Source organism: Acinonyx jubatus, chromosome D1 (genome assembly GCF_027475565.1).
Source record: "Acinonyx jubatus isolate Ajub_Pintada_27869175 chromosome D1, VMU_Ajub_asm_v1.0, whole genome shotgun sequence".
Lineage (NCBI taxonomy): Eukaryota > Metazoa > Chordata > Mammalia > Carnivora > Felidae > Acinonyx > Acinonyx jubatus.
Genome location: NC_069390.1, coordinates 39,290,199 through 39,311,240, shown reverse-complemented (window position 1 = coordinate 39,311,240; position 21,042 = coordinate 39,290,199). Strand labels below are relative to the sequence as shown.

Below are 21,042 nucleotides of genomic sequence, written 5' to 3'. Positions count from 1 at the left end.
TCTCAAGGAGTTGAGATCTATTAGATGCCTGATGGCTTGGGTGTCCCCAGGTACCTGCATTTCTCATAACACTCCCTTGTGGTTGAATTATCTTCTTGAAGGAGATGCCATGTCTTTCACCTGAGTATCCTAACTTAGGGTGTACTTAGATGACTGGCGTCTAGTAGGCGTTTAATAAACGTTAAATGGACGGACGGGCGGATGGATGGAAAGACTAAGAAGGGAGCCGGCCTGGACTTGTCCATGTGACTGAAGGGTTGTAACATTCCACTCTTCATCCTTGTCTACGGCTGAGCAGCCATGTGGGTATTAGAAGTTTTCCAGCATTACTCTAGAAGTATCTTTCCTTCTCAATTCCTTTTTTTTTTCTCAGTTTATCCATAGGACATTGCAGTTAACTTTTAGTTTATTAAGTTCGTTTATGTTGCTTGAGGTAAGCATTTTTAGGTGTCCTTATGACCAGAAATTAAAAAAAAAAAAAAAAGGTAAGTGCTTTACATATTTTAACTCCTTTTATCTTGCTAGAATGGGAAATAGATTTTGTCATTCCATTAAATGGCTTGGAGAACTTAGACCCTGATGCTGCGCTCTGCCAGAAGCTAAGTGTGAGTCACGTTAAAGAACCTCTCCTTGGGGCGCCTGGGTGGCTCAGTCAGTTAAGCGTCTGACTTCGGCTCAGGTCATGATCTCACGGTTTGTGAGTTCGAGCCCTGCGTCGGGCTCTGTGCTGACAGCTCGAGCCTGGAGCCTGCTTCGGATTCTGTGTCTCCCTCTCTCTCTCTGCCCCTCCCCTGCTCATGCTCTGTCTCTGTCTCAAAAATAAATAAAAACATAAAAAAAATGGGTTTTTTAAAGAACGTCTCCTTCTTTTCCACTTGTGCTGTAGAGCCTGGGGTTATGGCCCTTGTCCTGGATTCTGTGTTCTTACGTGATTAGAATAGCAAGCATCTATCCTGGGCAATGTCTTAGACCTCTGCATTGATGGATTTTAGCTCCATAAAACTCTATGAGAGCAGTTACCTTTATTCTCACTTCACAGATAAAGAAACAGAGATTTAGTAGTGTGCATGAGGTCACATAACTAATAAGTGACAAGCTGGGGCTTGAACTCTGGAAGCCTGACTCTAGAGTCTGTTTCCTTAACTGTTAGTCTATTCTGCATATAAGGAAATTGAAGTAGAAAAAATGGAATGTGACATGGAGGTACAAAGATTATATTTGTAATACTCGCACTTGTGTAGGTCTAGATGGAGCCTGGAAATGAGGCCTTCCATCTTGGGAAGGAGATTTGGTTTGAAGAAGAATAAGAAGACTGGAATCAGGCAGACTTGGGTCTCCCATCCCAAGGCATGTGTGCTGGGCAAGTTACTAAATCTGAGCCTTTCTCATCTGTGAAAGTGGGGTTATGATGGAAGCTGCCCCCTAGGGTTGCTGCCAGGGATGGATGAGCAATGGGATGATAATCATCTGGCATCGTCCTGGCTCGTGGAGAGAGCACGTCTCATGTCCGTTCCCTTGCCCGCTTACAGGTCCTGTATATCCTAACTATTGTGCATTGAAAGGTTTTTTCATACTCCAAGTAGGCACCCAATAGGGTAGGGTGAACAGTGGACCCCCAAAGATGTCCACGTATTAATCTTCAGAACCTGTGAATATGCTAGGTTACATAACAAAAGGGACTTTGCAGGTGTGATTAAGTTAAGGGTTTTAAGACTGGAAAATCATCCTGGATCATCTGGGCAGGCCCGGTGTGGTCACCAGAATCCTTCTAAGAGGGTGGCAAGAAGGTGAGCGAGGACATTTAACTATGGGAGCAGAGGGAGAGTGGGGGACGAGAGATTGGAAGATGCTATTCTCTGTCTTTGAAGACGGAAGAAAGGGCTATGAACCAAGGCCTGCAGGTCTCCTCTAGCAGCTAGAAAAGAGGACGAAATAAATTCTCCCCTAGAACCTCCAGAATGCATACAGCCAGCCGACTCCTTGATTTTCAAGCTCACCGAGAATGATTTTCCTCTGAAACTATAAGATAATTTTAGGCGGCTTTAAGCCACTAAATTTTGGTCACCTGTTGAAGCACCAGTATGAAACCAATACTCTCTGGGAACCAACCAAAATATTTCTTGCTATATTGGACAGTAAGCTATTTGGGTTGCTAGCAGAGGCTCATTTTGCTAATGCAAGCTCCTTGGATTTCTGAGTTGGCTGGAAGTCGCTTCCATTGTTAGAACACTTCAGAATAGAGTTTTCCACATTTGTGCTGAGTTTACATCAGGTCATTCTAGGGAAGTATGGGGAGAACAGAGCCCCACATTTCATTTTCAGTACTGCACGTCCTTGTTGTGGGTCACTTCAGACACTAAGCTGTCATGGGAGCCAGAAGTGCCAGTTAGAAGTTGGGCTTCAGGTATCCTGACCTCTTTGTGGACATATACTTATGTATAGGTATTTGTGTTCTTCAACTAATGCATGTTTGTCTTGTAACTAACAGCACATTTAAATAAATTTTGAGGTCTTTGTCACATTTTGTTATTTAATGACATCAAAACTTTATAATACGTATAGTGTTTTTCATCTTTTAGTTCAATAAAAATCTGCGTATTCTCAGCACCTGGCATGGTGCTAGGTACGTTGGAAGTGCTCAGCCCGTGTTTCTTAGATGAGTGAGCTCAAATAATGGCCCAACTGTCCAACAACTTCCCAGAGAGTGGGGGTGATGTTATACATCAAATTCTAATACGTCAAATATGCAATATGGATTTTGTATTTTTAAATGCTGTAAAGAAACTTGAGTTGTCCTAAGAAATTCTCTCAAATCTCTCACAGTTTTCTATTTTCACTTCATGATAAAGGTGTGTGGAAAAGACACCATTATAGCAGATTATTTTCATCAATAAGGGAAGTAGTGTTTGGTTTGGCAAAACCTCCTAGGGCGGTGCTGCTCCAGCCTTAGTGTGCATGAGAATCACCTGGAGTGCATGTTAAAACAGTACAGGGTCCTACTCCCAGAGTTTCTGATTCAGGACTTCTGGGGTGGAGCTGGAGTATTTGCATTTTTAACAAGCTTCTTGGGTGATGCTGATGCTGCTTGCCTGGTGACCACACTTTGCCAACGCTGTCTTCAAGCCAAGTACAAAATGTCTCTTGGGCTCTGCCTGTGCAAACATGCATTTAAACATAAATGAGTTTGCAGAGTTGTTTAAAATTTAAAAAATTAAGAGTATCTCTATAGGGTTTATTGAAATGTAAATGTTTTGAATGAGCCAGTCAGTTGGCTTTTTTTGGAAAGGTTAAGCTGCTGTAGACATCCTCTTGTCTGAGCACTGTAGTAAGCTCTGCATGGGTAAGATCTGAATCGTGCACGTGGCTGTGGTCTTGGAGCCTGCAAGTGCATTCTCTACTACCTCTTCTAGCTCACTTAACCTGTGTGACCCTTGGTTTCCTCTTGCAAAATTGAAGCAATAATCCTTTAGCACATTGTACTCTACTGCCAATGTCCAAGTAGACATTAACTTCTTTGAGGGCACTGTTAGATCTGTCCACCTGTCCCCGTCACCTGGCACTGGTAGATGCTTTGTGAATATTTACTTAAGAAATTCTCAGCACAGCCTTAGGACTGAGACACTATGAGTGGCAAACATGGAGCTCGGTAAGGTTGAAGAACTTAGCAAATATGAGGGTAAGTGAAGGAAGAATAGCTACACATCTTTTTGAGCTGAGAGGGAAATCGGATGGTAATTTATAACCATGTAGACTGTGGTTTATATAACAGCCATCTGGGCCTCATGCTTGGATCCACCTCCCTGCATATGTCTTTGTGGAGTTCTTCTCTTTCAGCATCATGTCAAAAGAGTGTTTTTGTATGTGTTTGTTTTTTGTTTTTTGTTTTTAAATTTTTCCATGAAGCAGAGCTTAGCAAAGAATTCCTGTTTGCCTTCTGTTAAAGCACAGTTAGCCTATGACATTTGCATATTGGGAGCCGGTCAGTAGGTGTGCTCACTTCAGCAAAGGGAGGTGGATGGATGCCAATCTGAGGTCGGGCCCCAGAAGACCTTTTATTTATTTTTTAAATGTGTGTTTATTTTGAGAGAGAAAGCACAAACAGAGGTGGGACAGAGACCATCCCAAGCAGGCTCCATGCTCAGCCCAACACAGGGCTTAAATCCACAAACCGTGAGATCATGATCTAAACCAAAATCAAGAGATGCACGCTTAACCGGGTCACCCAGTGCCCCGAGAAGGCCTTTTGCAACAAAAATAAAAACCAAATAGATGGTATTAGTTAGTTGAAAATCCATGTACTTCATAAAAATTGATCTTCTAGCTTTTTCTTTTTTTTTTTTTTTCTTGTTTTTAAAGAAAAGATAAGATGATCTGCCAGTGCTGGGTTGGCACTCCCTAGGCCCAAGTTGGCTAAAACTGGGTAGCAGCTGCCCCTTTTAGATGGTTAGGGGCTGCATTTGTCCTACTCCCCACCATTCTCTATTGTCATAAAACCAGCTTTTGTTATTTGTTACCTGTTTGCCCCCTGCACACATTTGAGGTTTGTGACCCCCAAATTGTCCTGTTCTTACAAGTATCATGAACTTGCTCAGGGATCCTAAGCACTGGCATATGGTGGTTTGAAAGAGCCCTGTTGGGAGAGCATTTGTACTTCAAAATGATGCTCATAAATGCTTATATTGTATTAATTTCTGCTCCTAAAGAGTTCCATCAGTATAAAAACATAAATGTCTCCTTGCTGCAAAACATGTAGAAAAGAATATGGGAAAAGTCCGCTCCTTCCTCTGTTGAAGTGTCCTTCGTCCTTTTGATGTGAAGATGAGATTTCATTCAAAGGGATTGATTGCCTGCCTGGTCTCCTGGTCAGCTGGAGTCCCAGGGTAGGGAAGGTGACTGGAGTGGTCAAGAGCGATAGTAAAGCTCCTGCCATTTGGTTGTTAATATTCCGTGTTTGTAGAGGGCCTCTTAGATCCCTTTCCATTAAGTGTTCAAATTCTAACTCTGCCGTTTAATGACCGCAGTTTTAGGAAGGCACTTAAGCCCCTTGTGCCTCCATTTCCCCATCTGGAAAATGCCAATAGTAGCTACCTCATCTAGTGGTGAAAATGAACTGAAATAATAATGTATGGAAAAGAATTTATCCCAGTGTTTTGTGTTTTCTAAGAGTGTAAATATTAGTTTCTTGGAAGGCCTCTGTAAGGCTTTCAAGAAAGGGATAATTATCCCCATTTTTCTGAAAAGAAAACTGGGACTCAGGGAAATCAAGGACCTTGCCCCAAAATAGCCAAGGAGCTGAGAAATCCAGACTTCCCCTCTGGTCCCGTGAAATCCCTAATTCCTCTCTCGGAAGGTAAAACTTCCTCTTAGTAATGGCTCCAGTTACCGTGTAGATGACATTTGGACGGGAGCTTTTCCTATGGAGGGGATGGGGGCAGGTGACAAAATCCCCTCATTCTCACACTTTGCCCTGAAGGAGCAGGAAGACAGAGAACATGCAATCAGGATTCTCTTCACTATTGTGAAGGATAACTAGTTACCTTTTCTGAGAGGTTTTGAGGGGAAACCAACTCGGAATTAAAGCCTTTCCTGGGGCCTATTCTGGTTCTCTGTGGGAATCCTACAGAGGAAGCCCTAACTAAAACAGAAGGCCTTTTAAGGGTTAGCCTGAGGATGGGGCATTTCTTTTGACTTGATTTTTTTCCCCCTCTGTCTTGTGAGACCTCTTTCACAGAGACTTGCAGAGATTTCATTCTGAGTTTAAGATGTACTGATAGTTTATTTACGAATAGCTCTCAAGCACTCCGTTTTTATGGCGACCCAACAGCTTAAGTTTCACCTTTAGGAGGAGGCTATCTTCCTAATAATATAGGTAAAATTATATTTTATTAAGTGGCCAATATTTAACCAGTTTTACCTCCAAACAATTGCAACCTTGCTCGACTGAATACTTGACAAGGACAGAAATAGTAACAGAGATTAGCATTATATGACACGTTAAAAATTGTCACTATTTCTTCCCAGGTGCATTAGATATCTTATAGCCTTGGAAAGCTCGAGGATATCCTGAAATAGAGACCTTCCTGGTCTAGCTTGTTCTCCTCTTCCAGTGGAATTCGTGCCTCCGACATGCTGCCTGTGGCAGGAAACAGAGTTGAGGATTATTTTCATTATTAATAATGTTCTTAATTACTTTTGATATCCTATGTTTTCTGATGGGTTGTCATGTAGCTCTTTGCTCAGATCCGTCACATCTAGTTTCTTGGTATATTTTGTGTACTACTTGCAAGATCTCCCAAATTCTATATTAATCATCACCGGTGGTCTAGAATTCAGGCTCTGCTCCATAGCCATACCTGCTAACAGCTCTTTGAACTTTAAAAAAAAAAAAAAAAAGATTGACGTCCTATATATGAAAGGTGCTAATAGTGTGCCTGGCATATAATAATGACCCACTAATTGCTAGTAGCATCTGGAATTGGAGTGGAAAGGGAAGGGCAATTTTTGAATTCCATCTCCTGCAGAAATGAACACTGCAGGGTGATATGTACAGGCACAGGATGACAGCAGGTGCCTTCATGCCAGCCGTCACCAGTGGGAGGGCAGAGTCTTACAGGATTGAGTATTGAGGCATTCTGCTTGGCTTTGCTTTCCGGGTTAGTGATGCTGCCAGGGTGTTTTGCACTTGTGTGCCGGTTATCCTTGGAATTGCAGGGTTGACATCCACAGACGGACCGTTCATGGGCAGCCTGGAAGGACCATAGCTACAGATGATGGTAAATCGGCTGAAGCACAAAACTGCATTCAGAGGCTGCTATGAGGGAACTGGCCATCAAACCGGGGAGCAAGTTTAACTCTTGGCCTTCATCTGCAAATGATTCCCGTTACCCTGTTCCTTTCTATGTATTTGCTTTGTGGGTAAAATGATCTGTTCTAGTGGTATTGCCGAAGTGGAGGGTTTGCTGCCCTTGTGGAGTATATCAAAGATCTGTTTTGTTTTCTATTGCATTTATACGCTGTCTCTTGAAGACCTTGTGGTGGTTTATGGGTTTCAGGATGTAAATATGACAAAGCTACAGAAAGAACCAGGCTAAAAAGAGCACAGTGAGTCAGTGTCAGGCTTTTGAGTTGGTGAGCTGATAAGTGTAAGCTAACCCTTACCTCGTTGGCGACCTTTGTTCAGTGGGGAGTCTGCTCTTGTGTGCGCTGTGTTTGCTACGTGAGGAAGGACCATGCTGGCTTGTCACTTCTGTTTCCCCTTCCTCTAGAGCAGAGGCTGCAAGAGAGTATAGTCGTTATTCATCAAGGAATGAATGAGGCGACCAAGTTTTAGTTAGCTCCTGGGTAGAATTCTCTAGCAAGTATCCACAGTAGCACTCTTCTCTGTTGGTTCAAGAGGCAGCCACGCATTTGGGGTCCAGAAAGCAGGATTTTCTTGTTTAGGTTGGCGTCTGTGTTTGTCCCCTTCTCTGTAGGAAAAGCCAGGGTTTTCTGTGAAAAGTACTTGCTCCTCCTTAACGGAACTGTTGGTCTGCTGTCTTAGGGTTTTTTATGTCACTTAGTAAAGGATAAAGGAGACTTTGACCAGAAATCTTTCAGGACGGGAAGTACTAATTCTAACAGGGTCAAAATAGATTCTAGCTACAAGGAACCCACTTGTAGAGAGGCCATACTAGCATCATGCACTTTAGCGAGCTTCAGGGCATCTCACAACTCCCGAGTGATCCCTTACTTTCAGGAGATGGCCAGTGATCTATAATATTCTGCCATTACGGAAGGGTATGAAGAAAGAGTCTTTTGAAGCTCTGGCTATATGAACTTCCAGACCCTTGGTCGAGGTCAGCCTATCTATGCCTCAGCATTTCTGTTGAGATAGTTACCCACCTTCCCATGTTCTCGAGGAGGAATTTGAAGCTTGAAGCAGTTAGTAATTTTGCTAGGGTCTTGAGGGTAGTCTGAGACAGCCAGAATCCAGCGGGGAGAAGCCCAGAGTCTGTATTCTTCCAACAGATTACGGTCCTCTAATAATTGTGATGGAATACAGGTACCCGTGGGAGACGTAACCCATGGGAAGACGGCAGCAATCCCTCTGCCCTGTTGTGAATTAGTTTACCGCTGTCTTTTTAAGAGTGGGCTTGCTGAGACCTAGGCCCGACATCAGGTGATAGAGAGGACCCAGAGTCTCCATCTGGGCTTGAGGGGAAAGTCAGGAGCAAACGGAAGGCAGCCCAGGTAATAAGCTTGTCGAACTCTCTACTTTGCCAGGGGCCAGCTCTGCACATAGCCATGGGCATGTCATAGCCTTAGAAGTATAGTACAGGGATGTCCTGTCAAAAATGACAACACTGTAACAAAAACTGCTAGTTATGGGGCACTTAGGAAGCACCATGTATATATCCTCCACCACCCTGCGCAATGGGTGTTATAATGCTCATTCCACAGATGAGGCCATGAAGGTAACTTAGTGGAGATCAGGGGCAGAATCAGGATATGAGGCCAGGTTTGTCTGACTCTAAAACCTGGGATACATCCCTGAATGCTACTCCTTAGCCCTAATCACTTCCCTCTAGCATTTGGGTCCAGCTCCTAACTTGGAGGAGCTTAGGCTCCTCCCTTTGGGGAGTATTAGGAAGTTAGGCCACATTCCTCTGAAACCGGAGCAGGGAAAATGGTGTTGGCAATGGCGTGCTAGATAAACGCACCCAGGGGCATCTGTGCGCCTTTCTGACCATGCCGATGCTCAGAGGACTTTTCCCCCCTCATCCCTACAGAGCTCAGGTGTAAGCGTTTTTTATGGGAGCCTCCAGAGTAAGGACTGATTTCTAGAATTTGAGCTATCCCTCCCTTTCCAGATTTCTCTTTGTCTCGAGGGAAAAATCGAGAAGTCAGAGTGTAATAGGAAAATGAAATAGTCTAAGCATTTGGAAGCAACGTGGAAAAAGATAATCACTGGAGGAATTTGAGATTCTCGTTTTCGATTGTTGTTTCTCCTTGAAAGGATTTTTTGTATCCATATGGACTTAGCCATGTGCCTTAACAGCAGAGAGACTCCTATAAAGTTTTCTTTTTTTTTTTTTAAGGAATTCTTGACAACATCTCAGCTGAAGTTATAAATATCATATACGATAAGGTGGATAACACTGCCAAATTAAAGGAAGGAGCTGGGCAAAGCACTAGCAAGAACAGACCTAGGAACCGAAGCCCCATCCAGCCCCCAAGTCCCACATTCTTCAGCTGTTTGAAAGGCACCAAGAAAGCGAGAGCTGGTATGAATGGCCAAAGCTGGGACACAGGACGTGGAGCCCCTCGTGCTACTGGGCTAGGATGGCTTCTTGCATCAGCTAAGCTAGCCGCAGCTTGTGGCACTCACAAGGGGAGATGCTCTTGAATATCTCTCCACCTGAGATAATTCGAAGTACCACCATACATGACTCCCATTTCTGGGGTCTCCTAAAATGAAAACTATAACGTCTAGGCCCCACCAGCTCTGTCTCACGGGATTGTGTCTCCAGGACCACATTGTGGCCCACGAGCCTTGTGATCATGGGATGATGCTGGGCTCCAACACTGATGGAGGTGTCCAAAAAAAAAAAAAAAAAAAAAAAGTTCAGCTGGACAGATCCTGCATCAGGCCACGGCCTAGGAACAGAGGCAAGAGACATCACAGATGAGATGGGCATTTAGGAGAGTGTTTCCCCAAAGTTCATTTTTCTTTTTGATTTGGTTTCACGGTTGGATTTCTTTTTTTTTTTTTCTTCCTCTTTTCTATTTTTATTTTTGGAAAGGGGCAGAGGAGGGAGTGTCAGAAAGGCACGGAGGCCTGTTGGATAGGAAGCAGACCTTCCTAGGACATGTGACCACAGATGCTGACCTTCCCTTCCCATCCCTCCCTGTCTCCATGCCCAGCCCGGATGTCACTGGAGCCCCCACATCAAGGATGCTGCTTGAGCCATCCCTGACACAAAATAGCCCATCCTCAAGCTTTCAGATCAGAAGGGCTTGGTCTGGCTGCTGTTGCCCTGGTAATGGTTGGGGAGGTGACATGGTTCAAGGCTTCCCTAACACCTAGGAGGACCTCTGCCTTCTCTCTCCTGTCAGCTCTTGAATGTGGCCCCATGTGGCCGGCCCTCTGCTCTTGCTCAGTGTCCTGTCTCTTAGCTCTTGTCCTCTGCCACCTGGCTGCCAGCCATGTCAGCTCCCTTTTGGTTGCCAGAACGTGGTATGCTGCATCCTGCCTGGAAGCTTTTGAGTCTTCGATTCACTAGGTGTAGTGTGGTTTTTCTCCCCGCTCTGTGTCCAGCTAACTCAGGTCTCCGCTCAAATTTCCCATCAGTCAACAAAATCGTCCTGAATATCTGCGATGGGGTCCTCACTGTTCTGGGTGCCTGGGGCGACATCAGTGAATAGACCAACAAAAAGTCCTGTCTCTGAACCTACATGCTGTCTCTTCCTTGAGAAATTTTTACCTACCTACCATGCCCCTGGCTAGATCCGGTCTTCTGTACATGATAGATGTTGTCTATACTTACTTGTGCATTGACTTAATGCCCAGTGCCCTACACTAAACTTTAGGTTCTTTTGAGGTCAGGGATTATTCACCACTGTATACCCAGTACCGCACATTGCCTGACATCCAGTAGGTGCTCAGTGAATATGGGTCAAGGAATGGGTTAATGAGTGACAAGTAGCAGTGCCAGGTGTGAGGGTCACACTTCTGGAAGGAAGCTGTCTGAGCGGATGTATGGGGCTCATGAAGAAGCTGCACTGTGCTTTTAAAGTCCCCAGAACCTGCAGGTTCTTACTCAGCCTTGTCTGCAGTCTGGATCTTCCATTGCCTAGGCTTTACGTATTTCATGACTTCTAGAAAATGGCTGTAACCGTGCCTGACTTGAGTGTGGCCGCTGTTTGCCTCTCTTCCCAGGATGGAGATCTCTAAGGGGCCTGATGAGACACTCTTAACTCCTGAAAACTAGTGCCCCATTTACCTGTATGCCTGGAGCCCATCCTCCCCTTGGCCGTGGTGGTGCCCATAGAGACGGTCTTCGTTTGCATTAATCATTTTCATGCGCTTTGCACTCAGCTACACTGGTATTCAGAGAAAAATGCTGCCATGACAACTGCCACAACAGATGGTATTTGATCAGTCTCTAAGCTACCAAGGAGATCTACAGCAGTTCTTTCGAGCTTTGCATATTTTACTTTATCACGAGACCCAGTCCAGCCTTAATCATGGTTGAAATGCAAAGTTTTCCATTTGCCTTCTGTCCCTCCCCCTTGTCTTTCCAGTTGTTTGGCATTTGTTTGGACTTTCCTTGCTCTCTGGCTGGCCTGGGTGGAGATGTGCTCTTGGAAGTGGGAAACAAAGACCACAACAGACACAGTGCATGGAAGTTGCCTTGCATGTCTCCAGTTCCAAGGTGGTTGAGAAACGATTCACCTTTGGGGTGGAGATACCAGCTGAGACGGCAAGAGAGCCTCCATGGCAGCCTTTCTCTCCCAGATCTTCACAGATGCACATGGTGGAGGCCCTGTGTGGCCCCAAACAAAGGGAGGACTGGGAAATGCATCTTAGTCTTGTTTTTTCCCTTTACTCCACACGTGCCTTATCCAGCCCCTTTCTGCTCCCAGGGTCTCCAAGTAACATTGTGGTCCCACTTCTGGGCTTCCCCGCTCCACCCCAGCTGATGCTCCAAACTCCAGGAACTCCATCTCAGAGCTCCTGGACCCATTTCTACAGTAGCAACTATGACAGCCTTCTCACCCGGTGTGAAGTGCAGCTTTCCACCCCTGCTCAGCAACTTTGGAATGTCCGGCTTTGCAAAGATTTTTTTTTTTGGCTAATTTTGGAAAGTAGTTTATATTGGCTGCTATGTGTTAATGAACAACTTGGGTTGTATTTACATACTTTGCTGGTTAAGAGCCTTTCCCATCACTCTGTATCCCAACTTTAACCAGATCTGCCTCTCACACTGCAGGTCTGGATTGCACATGAGCCATGAGCCTCATTAAAGATGGGCATGTGGACACCCTTGTGCTATGAGTGCCCGGGATATGCTCCTTACCTGGTGTGGTGGCAGTTTACAGTTTCAACAGGGCAGGAGAATGAATTGTTTACCTGTATGGTACTGGAAGAAAACCTTAAGGTGAATTTTAATCACAAGAGAGGCTGGATCAAAGAAACATTCTCCCCTTCTGATCTCCTTCCAAGTGAAGCCAGGAGGTTGGAATGCACATCTGACCCTATTCTGCTTCCCAGCCCTGCTCTCTTCCTGGGGTGCAGATGAAAAGAGCGTGGGTCTCAGCAGCCTTGTCAGGAGTGATTTTTAACCTTAACAGAACATTATTAAAGAGTGGATTTGAGGCTTGAGGAATGTTTTTTGAACTCCTTCTGTGAGCAGAGAAATCATAGTGGAGGGGGAACAAATTCAAGGCGCTTGATGAGCTTATGAATCGTCTTTTAAATGATGACCCGAGTTCTTATTTTTACTTTTAACATATTCCAGGAGTGCAACTCAGCCATCCAAATATTGCTCCCTGTTTTATCTCCTCTTTAGGAGAAAGCATTCTTGATGACCTTAAGCCTTCTCTCTTCGCCTAATGAAGATCCTGGTGCTTCCTTTGTTCATATGCTCTGATTCTCCCGGAGATGGATGTGAGTTGGGGGTGTGTCGGTTGGCCCTCTGGACCCTAAAGAGAAGGGTTATGTAAATGTGGGCTTCTGAACAGGGAGGAGGACTCTGCACCAACATGGTGAGAAGAATCGGACACAGTGCCTGGAACAGAGCAGACATCTACACAATTAATTACATTGATTGAATGACAAAAATCCTATAATGCAGGTTTCTCATCCCTAGCACTATTGACATTTTGGGTAGGATTTCCTGTTATGGGGGACAGTCCTGTGCATTGTAGGATGTTTAGCAACCTCCTTGGCCTAACCCGCTAGACACCAGTGGCACCCCCACATCGTGATAACAGAATGTAGGCAGATGCCCCCTGGGGATGGCGAAACTATGGCCCCTTCTCTCCCACTCTCCCTGCCCTGTAGAGAACTGATCTAAATTATGAAATCTTTGAAAGCATGATAGGGATTTTCAAAAGCAACAGGAGGAAAAAGTAGTCTAGGTAACCTATTTAAACTTCTTCATTCCTTTACTAGAACTTAAATTGAAAGAAAGCCCAGTAGATGGCCAAATCGAAATGAACCAAGTGTTAGCCTTGCAGGAAGAAATGACCATGTACTTTAAGTGATAAATGTGTTGAATTGCTCCGTGAATGTGCCAAGTAAATGTGCTTTATGCCCTTTGGAAGGGAATTTCTATAGAATTACAGTGTTCTAGGAGAGTGGTGCTTTTCTTGAATATGTTGGTGGGTGTCTTTTTTTTTTTCTTTTTAATCAATGTCACTGTGCTGCACTGTTCTTGAAAACCTTAACCTGCCCATGCCTGCACACCTGTGCTTGCCAGGATAAATACCAAGTGTACTATTTTTGATTTTACATTAACAGATTCAGCAGTGGTCAGCTTTCTCTTTTTCTCGTTTTCTGTGGGGACCTAACTGCCAAAGCCTCACTAGTCCACCGTGTGCAAGATCTACTGAAGAAACTAGGGTAGGATTATTCAAAGGAAAAAGGGGCAGAAGAATTTTATAGTTCTATCATGATTTAAATATCCGTGCCTCTTTGTGGGGGCAACGAATCCTCTGGTGTGGTTTTGGTAGATTACCTTTGTGTACACTTGAGGAATTAAGGACCGATGGTTATTTTTAGCAAAAGCAGGGTTTTGTAATGGGGAAAGAGCATTTAGAGAGAGAATTTTCATTAGTTACAAATGTAAGCAGATGCCTTCAGAACACCTTCCACGGGGCCCTCCTGGCCATTCTCTTCCTTCTTTCCCCTTCCTCTTCCCTCTAAGATGGTAGCACCTGGTTGTCACCGCCGTCGCTCTGATGTGGAAGGAAGGAAGAGTTAAAAGCAACCCCCCTTTGCACTCGCCTTGATAAGAAATGGCTTTCTGCAGTGGCGGCAGGCCTTGCTCATAGCATCAGCGTTGACTTAGTTTGCAGGAAATTGCATTTTGCCCCTTTGCCTGGAGATAAAACACCTCCCAGATGAGGATCTTTGAGGGAGAGCTGGAGGCTGGGAGGGAGTTGGGAACCTGTGCTAAAAGCTGCAAGGTTGGGGGTGTGTGGGTGGCTCAGTCTGTTAACCATCCAATTCTTGATTTTGGCTCAGGCCATGATCTCCTCCTGGTTCGTGAGATTGAGCCCTGCATGGAGCTCTGTGCTGACAGTGTGAAGCCGGCTTGGGATTTTCTTTCTCCTTCTCTCTCTCTGCCCCTCCCCTGCTTCACTCGCTCTCAAAATAAATAAACTTAAAAAAAAAAAAGATAGAGCAATCTCAGGCTCCGGGTGTACTGGAGTCTGTAAAACCAGGGCAGTTTTATTCAGGTGGCCCATAGCTTAATGGAGTGCTCGGAAGGTCTGCAGACGAGGAGCAGAGAAGGAAGATGCCAGACGTGCTTTTCGGGAAGACTGCCTTGGAGCCCTACTCTACTCGTGAGATCTCTTACACTGTAGACGCTTAGCTCTGTGCCTGGTGAAATAGCCTTCGGAATACCACTTGGGGGTGGGGGGAGTGGTCACAGGTACACTGTGAAAGATGGTCATTTATTTGAGATCCACTTTATGGGTTAAACACCTATTTGAGTTCATAAGAATGCCGATAGAGCCCAGGAAGTCGGGGGGCGGGGGGGCTGTGGTGAGGAGGCTCTCCATTGTGGATTGCAAACTGCAGTTAGTTCAAAGATCCTTGTGCCAAGTCAAAAGCAGTTTCTTTTATTTATGGTCACCATTGACGTTAATCGAGCCTGAACATTTTCCTGTAGACTAAAAAATCATTAGCCCTGACAACTGAAGTCAAATCAGACCTTTGGGAATGACCTAATTGTTCTTTCCCGAGGGCTGGATGTTAGCTTGCCCTTGGCCGTGGCATCAGCCCTGCCAGGCCTGGGAGGCCTCCCAGACTGTGGCAGGTGGGTTCCTTCTTGTCACAGAAAACACAAAGGACAGAGGGGCTCGTTCTGTCACAGCCCTCCCTCGTCATCTGCAGTGCCTGCCGTCCTGAGGATTTTGTGAGTAAACGCAGCCCAGGGCCCTGCCGAAACTCCCGTTCACTGTTTTCCCATTTGACAGTGTGCCGCCTCCATGCTGGAAATTCCTCCCAGCTGCTGGTGGACGGGTGGGTCCGGTATCCCCCCTTTGTCCCCACTCCGTTTTTCTGGCAGCTGCTCAAATTTTCAGGATAGCTGTAGTGACAGTGGTGAACATAGGGACTCATTCCACCCTGGTTATTTTTGGCAGCCCTGAGCAAGCCAGGGCCTCGACTTCTGGAGCTGTGTGGTTGGGATATTAGGTAACTTTTTCCTGTGCAAGTACAGACAAAGAGTCCTGACCCGCACCCGTCCCTCCGTCCGTCCATTCATCTGCCGTTTCCGAGTCGTTTTTGCTTGTTGTGAATCTTTGCAAATGCACCATGAACCCTCTTTCTGACATAGCCCTTTGTTCCTGATAAAAGATGGCTCTGGAGAAGGCTGAACGTTGATTGAGTGTGTCGTTCTTTTTTTTCCCCCTAGATTGAAAACATAGATGCCTGCTTGAATTTCCTGGCAGCTAAGGGAATAAACATCCAGGGGCTGTCTGCAGAAGGTGAGTCAGAGCGCTGGTTCTAAAGCTGCCTTCTCATCGTTAGAAGCGCCCACCTGTTACTTACTGATGCCTTGAATACAGCTCAGCCCAGGGGTGCTTGTGGGCTCTTCTGCTTTTGTTTTCCTGTTGGTTTTAAGGCAGCTCAATGCTTGTCTAGACCGGAGGATGCCAGCTTTTTGACACATCCCAAATCACTCCAGGAACGTAGAGCCCACCATGCTGGCCGTGTCTGCCACACCGAGCGGGTACCAGCGGTGGAGCTGCTTCTCTGGAGAAGGGCTTAATCAAACAATACTGATCCGATGCACCCGGCTAGCAATTCAGTTAATTATCAAGCCAGGCCTTATCTGTGGGAGAGAGAACACTTAGCCACAGCACATATTTAAGTTGTACAGTTCCCAGGGAAAAACGCCCAATCCTTATCTCTGACTTTTATTAGAAGCAGCAGCAGCACTTTTCCTAGCTCAAAGAAAACCAAACCCCAAACACGTGATGCGTTAATGAGATGCTACGTTTTGACATCCCGATTAGTTTTTAATTAACTCCAATTGGGTGGCTAATTAGCACATTAGCTTGTGCTGGTGGTTTGCTATTCAATTAGGTATCGGTCTGGAGATGGCTGGTCCGAATTCTCAGCCGCCTCAGGCAACATCTCGCCCTGGAATCTTTTGCTCTCTCCTGTTTGTAAATACAAGCAGCTGCCAGCTCAGAAGCTGCCACAGGCCCCGGCATCCTCCCAAACTCCTTAGGCTGCACCTGCCTCCAGTTTTCCCAGAACAGGTAAAGCAGTTTGGGCTTCAGATGACACCACCTTTTCCCTAGCAAGGTTGCTGTTTGAAAAGATGCCTGGTAGCATCGACTCCGGTGGTCAGGGTGGGGAGGGGGGCGGGCAGTGAGAAGGAAGCAGCCCAGTGGAGCAGGTAAGTTTGCCAGCGTGATCTGTTTGGGGCCCGTTCCTTGTCTTTCTTTGCCCTGCGGTGCAAGCTTGGTTTTCCCGGCTGTTGGAACTGTAGCCTCTTCCGGTACTGGGGCCGGGTGGCTACTCTTGGAGCCTCGTGGGCTCGTCGTTTCTGAACGCGACCTCTCCTATGCTGGGCCTGCCCCAGGTCAGGGATGGACACACTCCTTCCAGAGGTCTCCATTGCTGCTGCTGGGTGGTCAGCCCCAATCCCAACTCTGGCAGGGGTGGGGTGGTTGGAGGGTTCCTCCTCCCTGGGGAATGAGCTCTCCTCTGTGGGGAGGAGCTCCGGGCTGAATGAGTCTGGGCTTTGCGACACAAGTTGCCGGGGCGTGGGGGTGTTGGTGTTGGTGTGGTGTTTCCATGGGTAAGTACAGAGATGCAAATTGCGTTTCCAAGGAATATCACTTCCTTCTGGTTCAGAGTTCTTGTGCTAGCTGGTGGGTGTCTGGGACACACTCTTCATAGTTTGTGGAAGGAGTTGGACCCCGGGCCTCTGCTCACCGGCAGAGCATCAGCAGGGAGTTTCAGAGTCCTGCTCGGCAGAAAGGGCTCGAGGCAGTGGGGGAGGGGGTGGGCTCTGTCTCCCGTGGCCTGGAGGTGACAGCCGGCCATCTATCTCTGCCTTGTCCTGCTGCCTTGTTTGTCCCTCTGCACCATCCTCTTTATACCTTCAGGCATAGATTATCCATTTCACATACTTGCTGAGTAAACAGGTGCTCCCAAAGCCTGTGCTCCCAAGGCTTTTCGATGCAGCAGCTCCAGCATTCACAACTGAACTGGGAAACCTTGGGGAAACCTTGGCTTAAAGAGGTTGCAGGTGACAACTTCAAGGCCTGTAGCTAGTGAGCGGAAGACAGGGTGTGAGCCCAGGTCTGTGTGATTTCAGAACTCCTATTCATGGTGTCCTTTGAGATAGCAGATGGGTAAAGTCTAGGCATGTTGTGTACAGGTGAAAGAAATCAGAAAAGATTTAGAACTTTGTAGGCTGGAACGTCAGAAGATAATGTGCAGCCCACAGAGGCTGAGTATCATACAGATACTCTGCCCCCCGCCTTGTCCACGTTAGGTTGTGACCCTTGGGGGTCTCTGAGCCTACAAGAGCACAGTGTAACCCGTGTGCTGAGGTATCAGTCATTGGGGCATACCTGTGAAGTGGGTTCATGGTGTTTCAGTAACCGCCCCCAGCTGTGTGATGTCGAACCCCCCCATCTTTCCTGCTGTCGAGACTCACTTGCTGATGTCTTGGCCAGAATACATAACTTGTCAGTCATGGTTAGTTATTAGAACAGTTTTATGTCAGTGCTTATGACGCTTTTGTTTGTTTCTAAACTTTAATTTCAGACTCAAAGCTCTTTTTTCACCCCTGTGCCCCAGGGCAAGTGGGTTTAGAAGATTGAAGAGTGATGAGGGCCTAATGACTTCTTTGCCTCCCCTCCTTCCTTCGCCTGAGCCTCCAGGATGGGACAGAGAGAGCAGGCAGAATTCTGCTGAAGTTGCTGCCATTTTCTTGGGTGGCCATAATTGCCACTCTCCCCACGTGGGAATCTCTGCATGCCCCACTAACCATGGACTTGATCCCCTGCTGCTCCCAGGACATTAGGAGCCTTTCTTGAGATTTGCCCGGCAATTCTGGCTCACTCTCAATGGGTAGCATTTATGTTCCATCCCCCTGATTCAGGCCTTCATTGTCCCCACCTAAGGTGGTCTCAGTGAGACCGTAGACCTCAGTCTCATCATCCCTGTATTCTGCACTGTAGAACCGGCAGGAAGGCGTGGACACCATCTTCCACTTGCAGTAGGTGGAACCGTCTTTCGGTCACCTGGAAGACCCCACCATACACTTTCTCTCCCAACTCTTTCATCCCCAACTTAGTGGCCAAGAGGCAGGTCTGCCAAGTCTGTGCTGAGTAGATGTCCAATTGGGGACCGGAATGCAGCACCCGACTTGGAGTAATTTTCTTGGTGCCTCCTTTGTCTTCAAGGAGCACAGGGACCCCACCTTCTTGTTCTTCGGTGAGGGGAGGAAATGACCGGTCTCTGTGATCATCAGACATTACAACCCTCCCCCACTCTGTGATACTTTCTCATCTGGATCTTGGGGTTTTTGTTTTTGTTGTTTTTTTGTTTTTGTTTGTCCATCGAGGCATTTTATTTGCACATATATATTACATCCTTAGAAAAAGAATCCCAGGATTTTCCCTCCTGTATTTTCATCTTGCTTCTTCCTGGTCCATGATTGCCCAGTGAGATGGTCAGTATCATGAAACCAAACTGGTGGGACAGAAGCAGATTATTCTGCCATTTTTCTAGATCTTTAAGTTGCACATCCAATTTGGGGCCATCACTCCACTCTTGTTTAACCTGCGTGTGAGGTTCACAGCCATTTCTCCGGCTCTGTGATCATCAGCGATTTGAAATTGGCCAACGCAACCGTGCTTCATCATCAACCGTGTTTGTCAGCTGGACGATGACTTTGGAGCATGGCACAATAAGAACCTGGCATCTGCCTCTCTCTTCAGCATTGTTAACGTTCTTGAGAACATCTGCCAGGACATTAATGCATGCCATGTGGCAGCACGGAAACATGGCAGGAGTCCTCGAGATCTTCTTACACTGACTCTTGGGGTTGGGCGATGATCATGGTGTTTGGTAGTAAGACTGATTCTGGACTCATGCAGTCTTGTGGGAAGGTAACTGGCCCCAACTTTTGTCAGCTCCTTAAACTTACAAAGCAAGGGTACTTAGAGACTTTTATCCTCAAATGGGCCTTATTTACAATTTGAGGGTTACAGGAAACCTCACTCGACATACTGTTAAATTATAGGAATAGAAGCCATTTGTGGAGAACCCACCATGTATTAGTCGCTGAGCTAAGTGCTGTGTACATGTTGTATATCTTTTTTTAATTCCCTCAGCAACGTTTTGAAATCAATAATCGTACTATCCCTATCGTCTACAGATGAGGAAACTAAGGCCCAGAGAGATTGAAGTTCCACGTGGGAAAAGGGAGGCCCACTTAGGAGTGACTAAGCTACTCACGTCAGTTTCAGAGACCTGGTATTTTCTGCTACTCCCCACTGCCCACACTTCTAACCACCTGCATAATTAACTAGAAAAGCATTATACTGTGTAAAGAAATAATGCAGTTGTAATGCTTTTTGTTTTCCTTTTGAAGACTATTGAGTGCCCCGAGGCTCCTCCTCTGATGAGAACCATCAGCGGTTGGAAAGCCCCGTAGGTACTTCTCTGCCCTTTTCCAGTGACTAAAGCAGGGTTTGGAACCCCGGGAGGGTGTAGGTACCTGTCCTTGAAACATCGCAGCAGACCATGCCCTGCCCCAGCCTGCCTGTTAGAGGACCACAGAGAGCTTGGTTCCAGAGTAGATCCCCATGGAGACACTGCTGGTTTGGAGTGCTTCCCCTGGACTAGGCCCTCCTACCCCCTCTGTGTTCCAGAAGGTTGGGCCCATCTGTTTGCTCTTGGAAACCTGTTGGAATCCTGTGAGCTTGGGCCTCACCCTAAGCTGGGTGATGTTCAAGATCCCTGGAACCCCTCCCCGGCACACACTCCACCTGTCATGACTGTCTGTAAACCCGTCCTGTGAGGAAGGATGGCCTTTATCCTTAGGAGTTTTGACAACACCTGGCCCGGAGCCCATCCTCCTATCACGGAGAAGGTCTAGGGATGAGGCATATCCTGTTTAGTTCAGCAAACGTTTGCTGGGCACATCCTGTATGCCAGGCATAGGGTCAGTCGTACAGAATGAACTTTAATTTCAATTAGCAGGAGAGTTGTGCTAATGGTACGTTCAAGAGCTGAGCAGTACGTGCACAGTAGTGCCCAAAGAAGGGCAGTGATTAGCTCTCTGAGGTGGTCAGGGGGCTTTACAAGGCAGTGGCATTAACCCCTGGGCTTTACAGGATAAATAGGCATTCACCAGACAGGAAAGGCAGGTAGAGGGAAATCGAGACAGAAGACGAAGCATGAGTGACATGACAGGAGCAAAGACTAGCTCTTTATCAACCTTGTGGAGTAGAGAGACAGAGGCAGGAAGATCCTTCCAGGCGCCTCCAGGGAGGAGTGTATGCTTTTGGAGTGAAATTGCTTGCTGACTTGATGAGCTCAGACCCGGTTTGGCCAGAAACCTAGATGCTGAGCTTGTCCCCCTTTTATTCTGAGCCAGAGAGCAGAAGGTCTTTCTGGACTGTTAGGAGAAAAGCAGCAGGTTGATTGTTTCTGTTTCCTCCTACCCACGTCACCTGTTTGGCAGTGAGTGGGACCGATTGTGTCACTCACCCCCTCGTCCCACTTCCCCGGTCAGGAAGCCTGTGACTGGCTTGGTGAGCAGTCACGGGAGGGCTGCAGGAATCGGGTGGGAA

General features: G+C 46.5%; 1 protein-coding gene across 2 annotated transcripts in view; it reads left to right on the top strand.

Moving 5' to 3' along the window:
- The window catches only part of NAV2 (neuron navigator 2), a 394,263-nt gene that overhangs the window by 143,974 nt on the left and 229,247 nt on the right, over positions 1–21,042 (top strand). For both annotated transcript variants that reach the window (XM_053203382.1, XM_053203383.1), the window contains exon 4: positions 15,630–15,702. In XM_053203382.1, the coding sequence (XP_053059357.1) occupies positions 15,630–15,702 (73 nt within the window). The remainder of the gene's footprint in view (positions 1–15,629; positions 15,703–21,042) is intronic.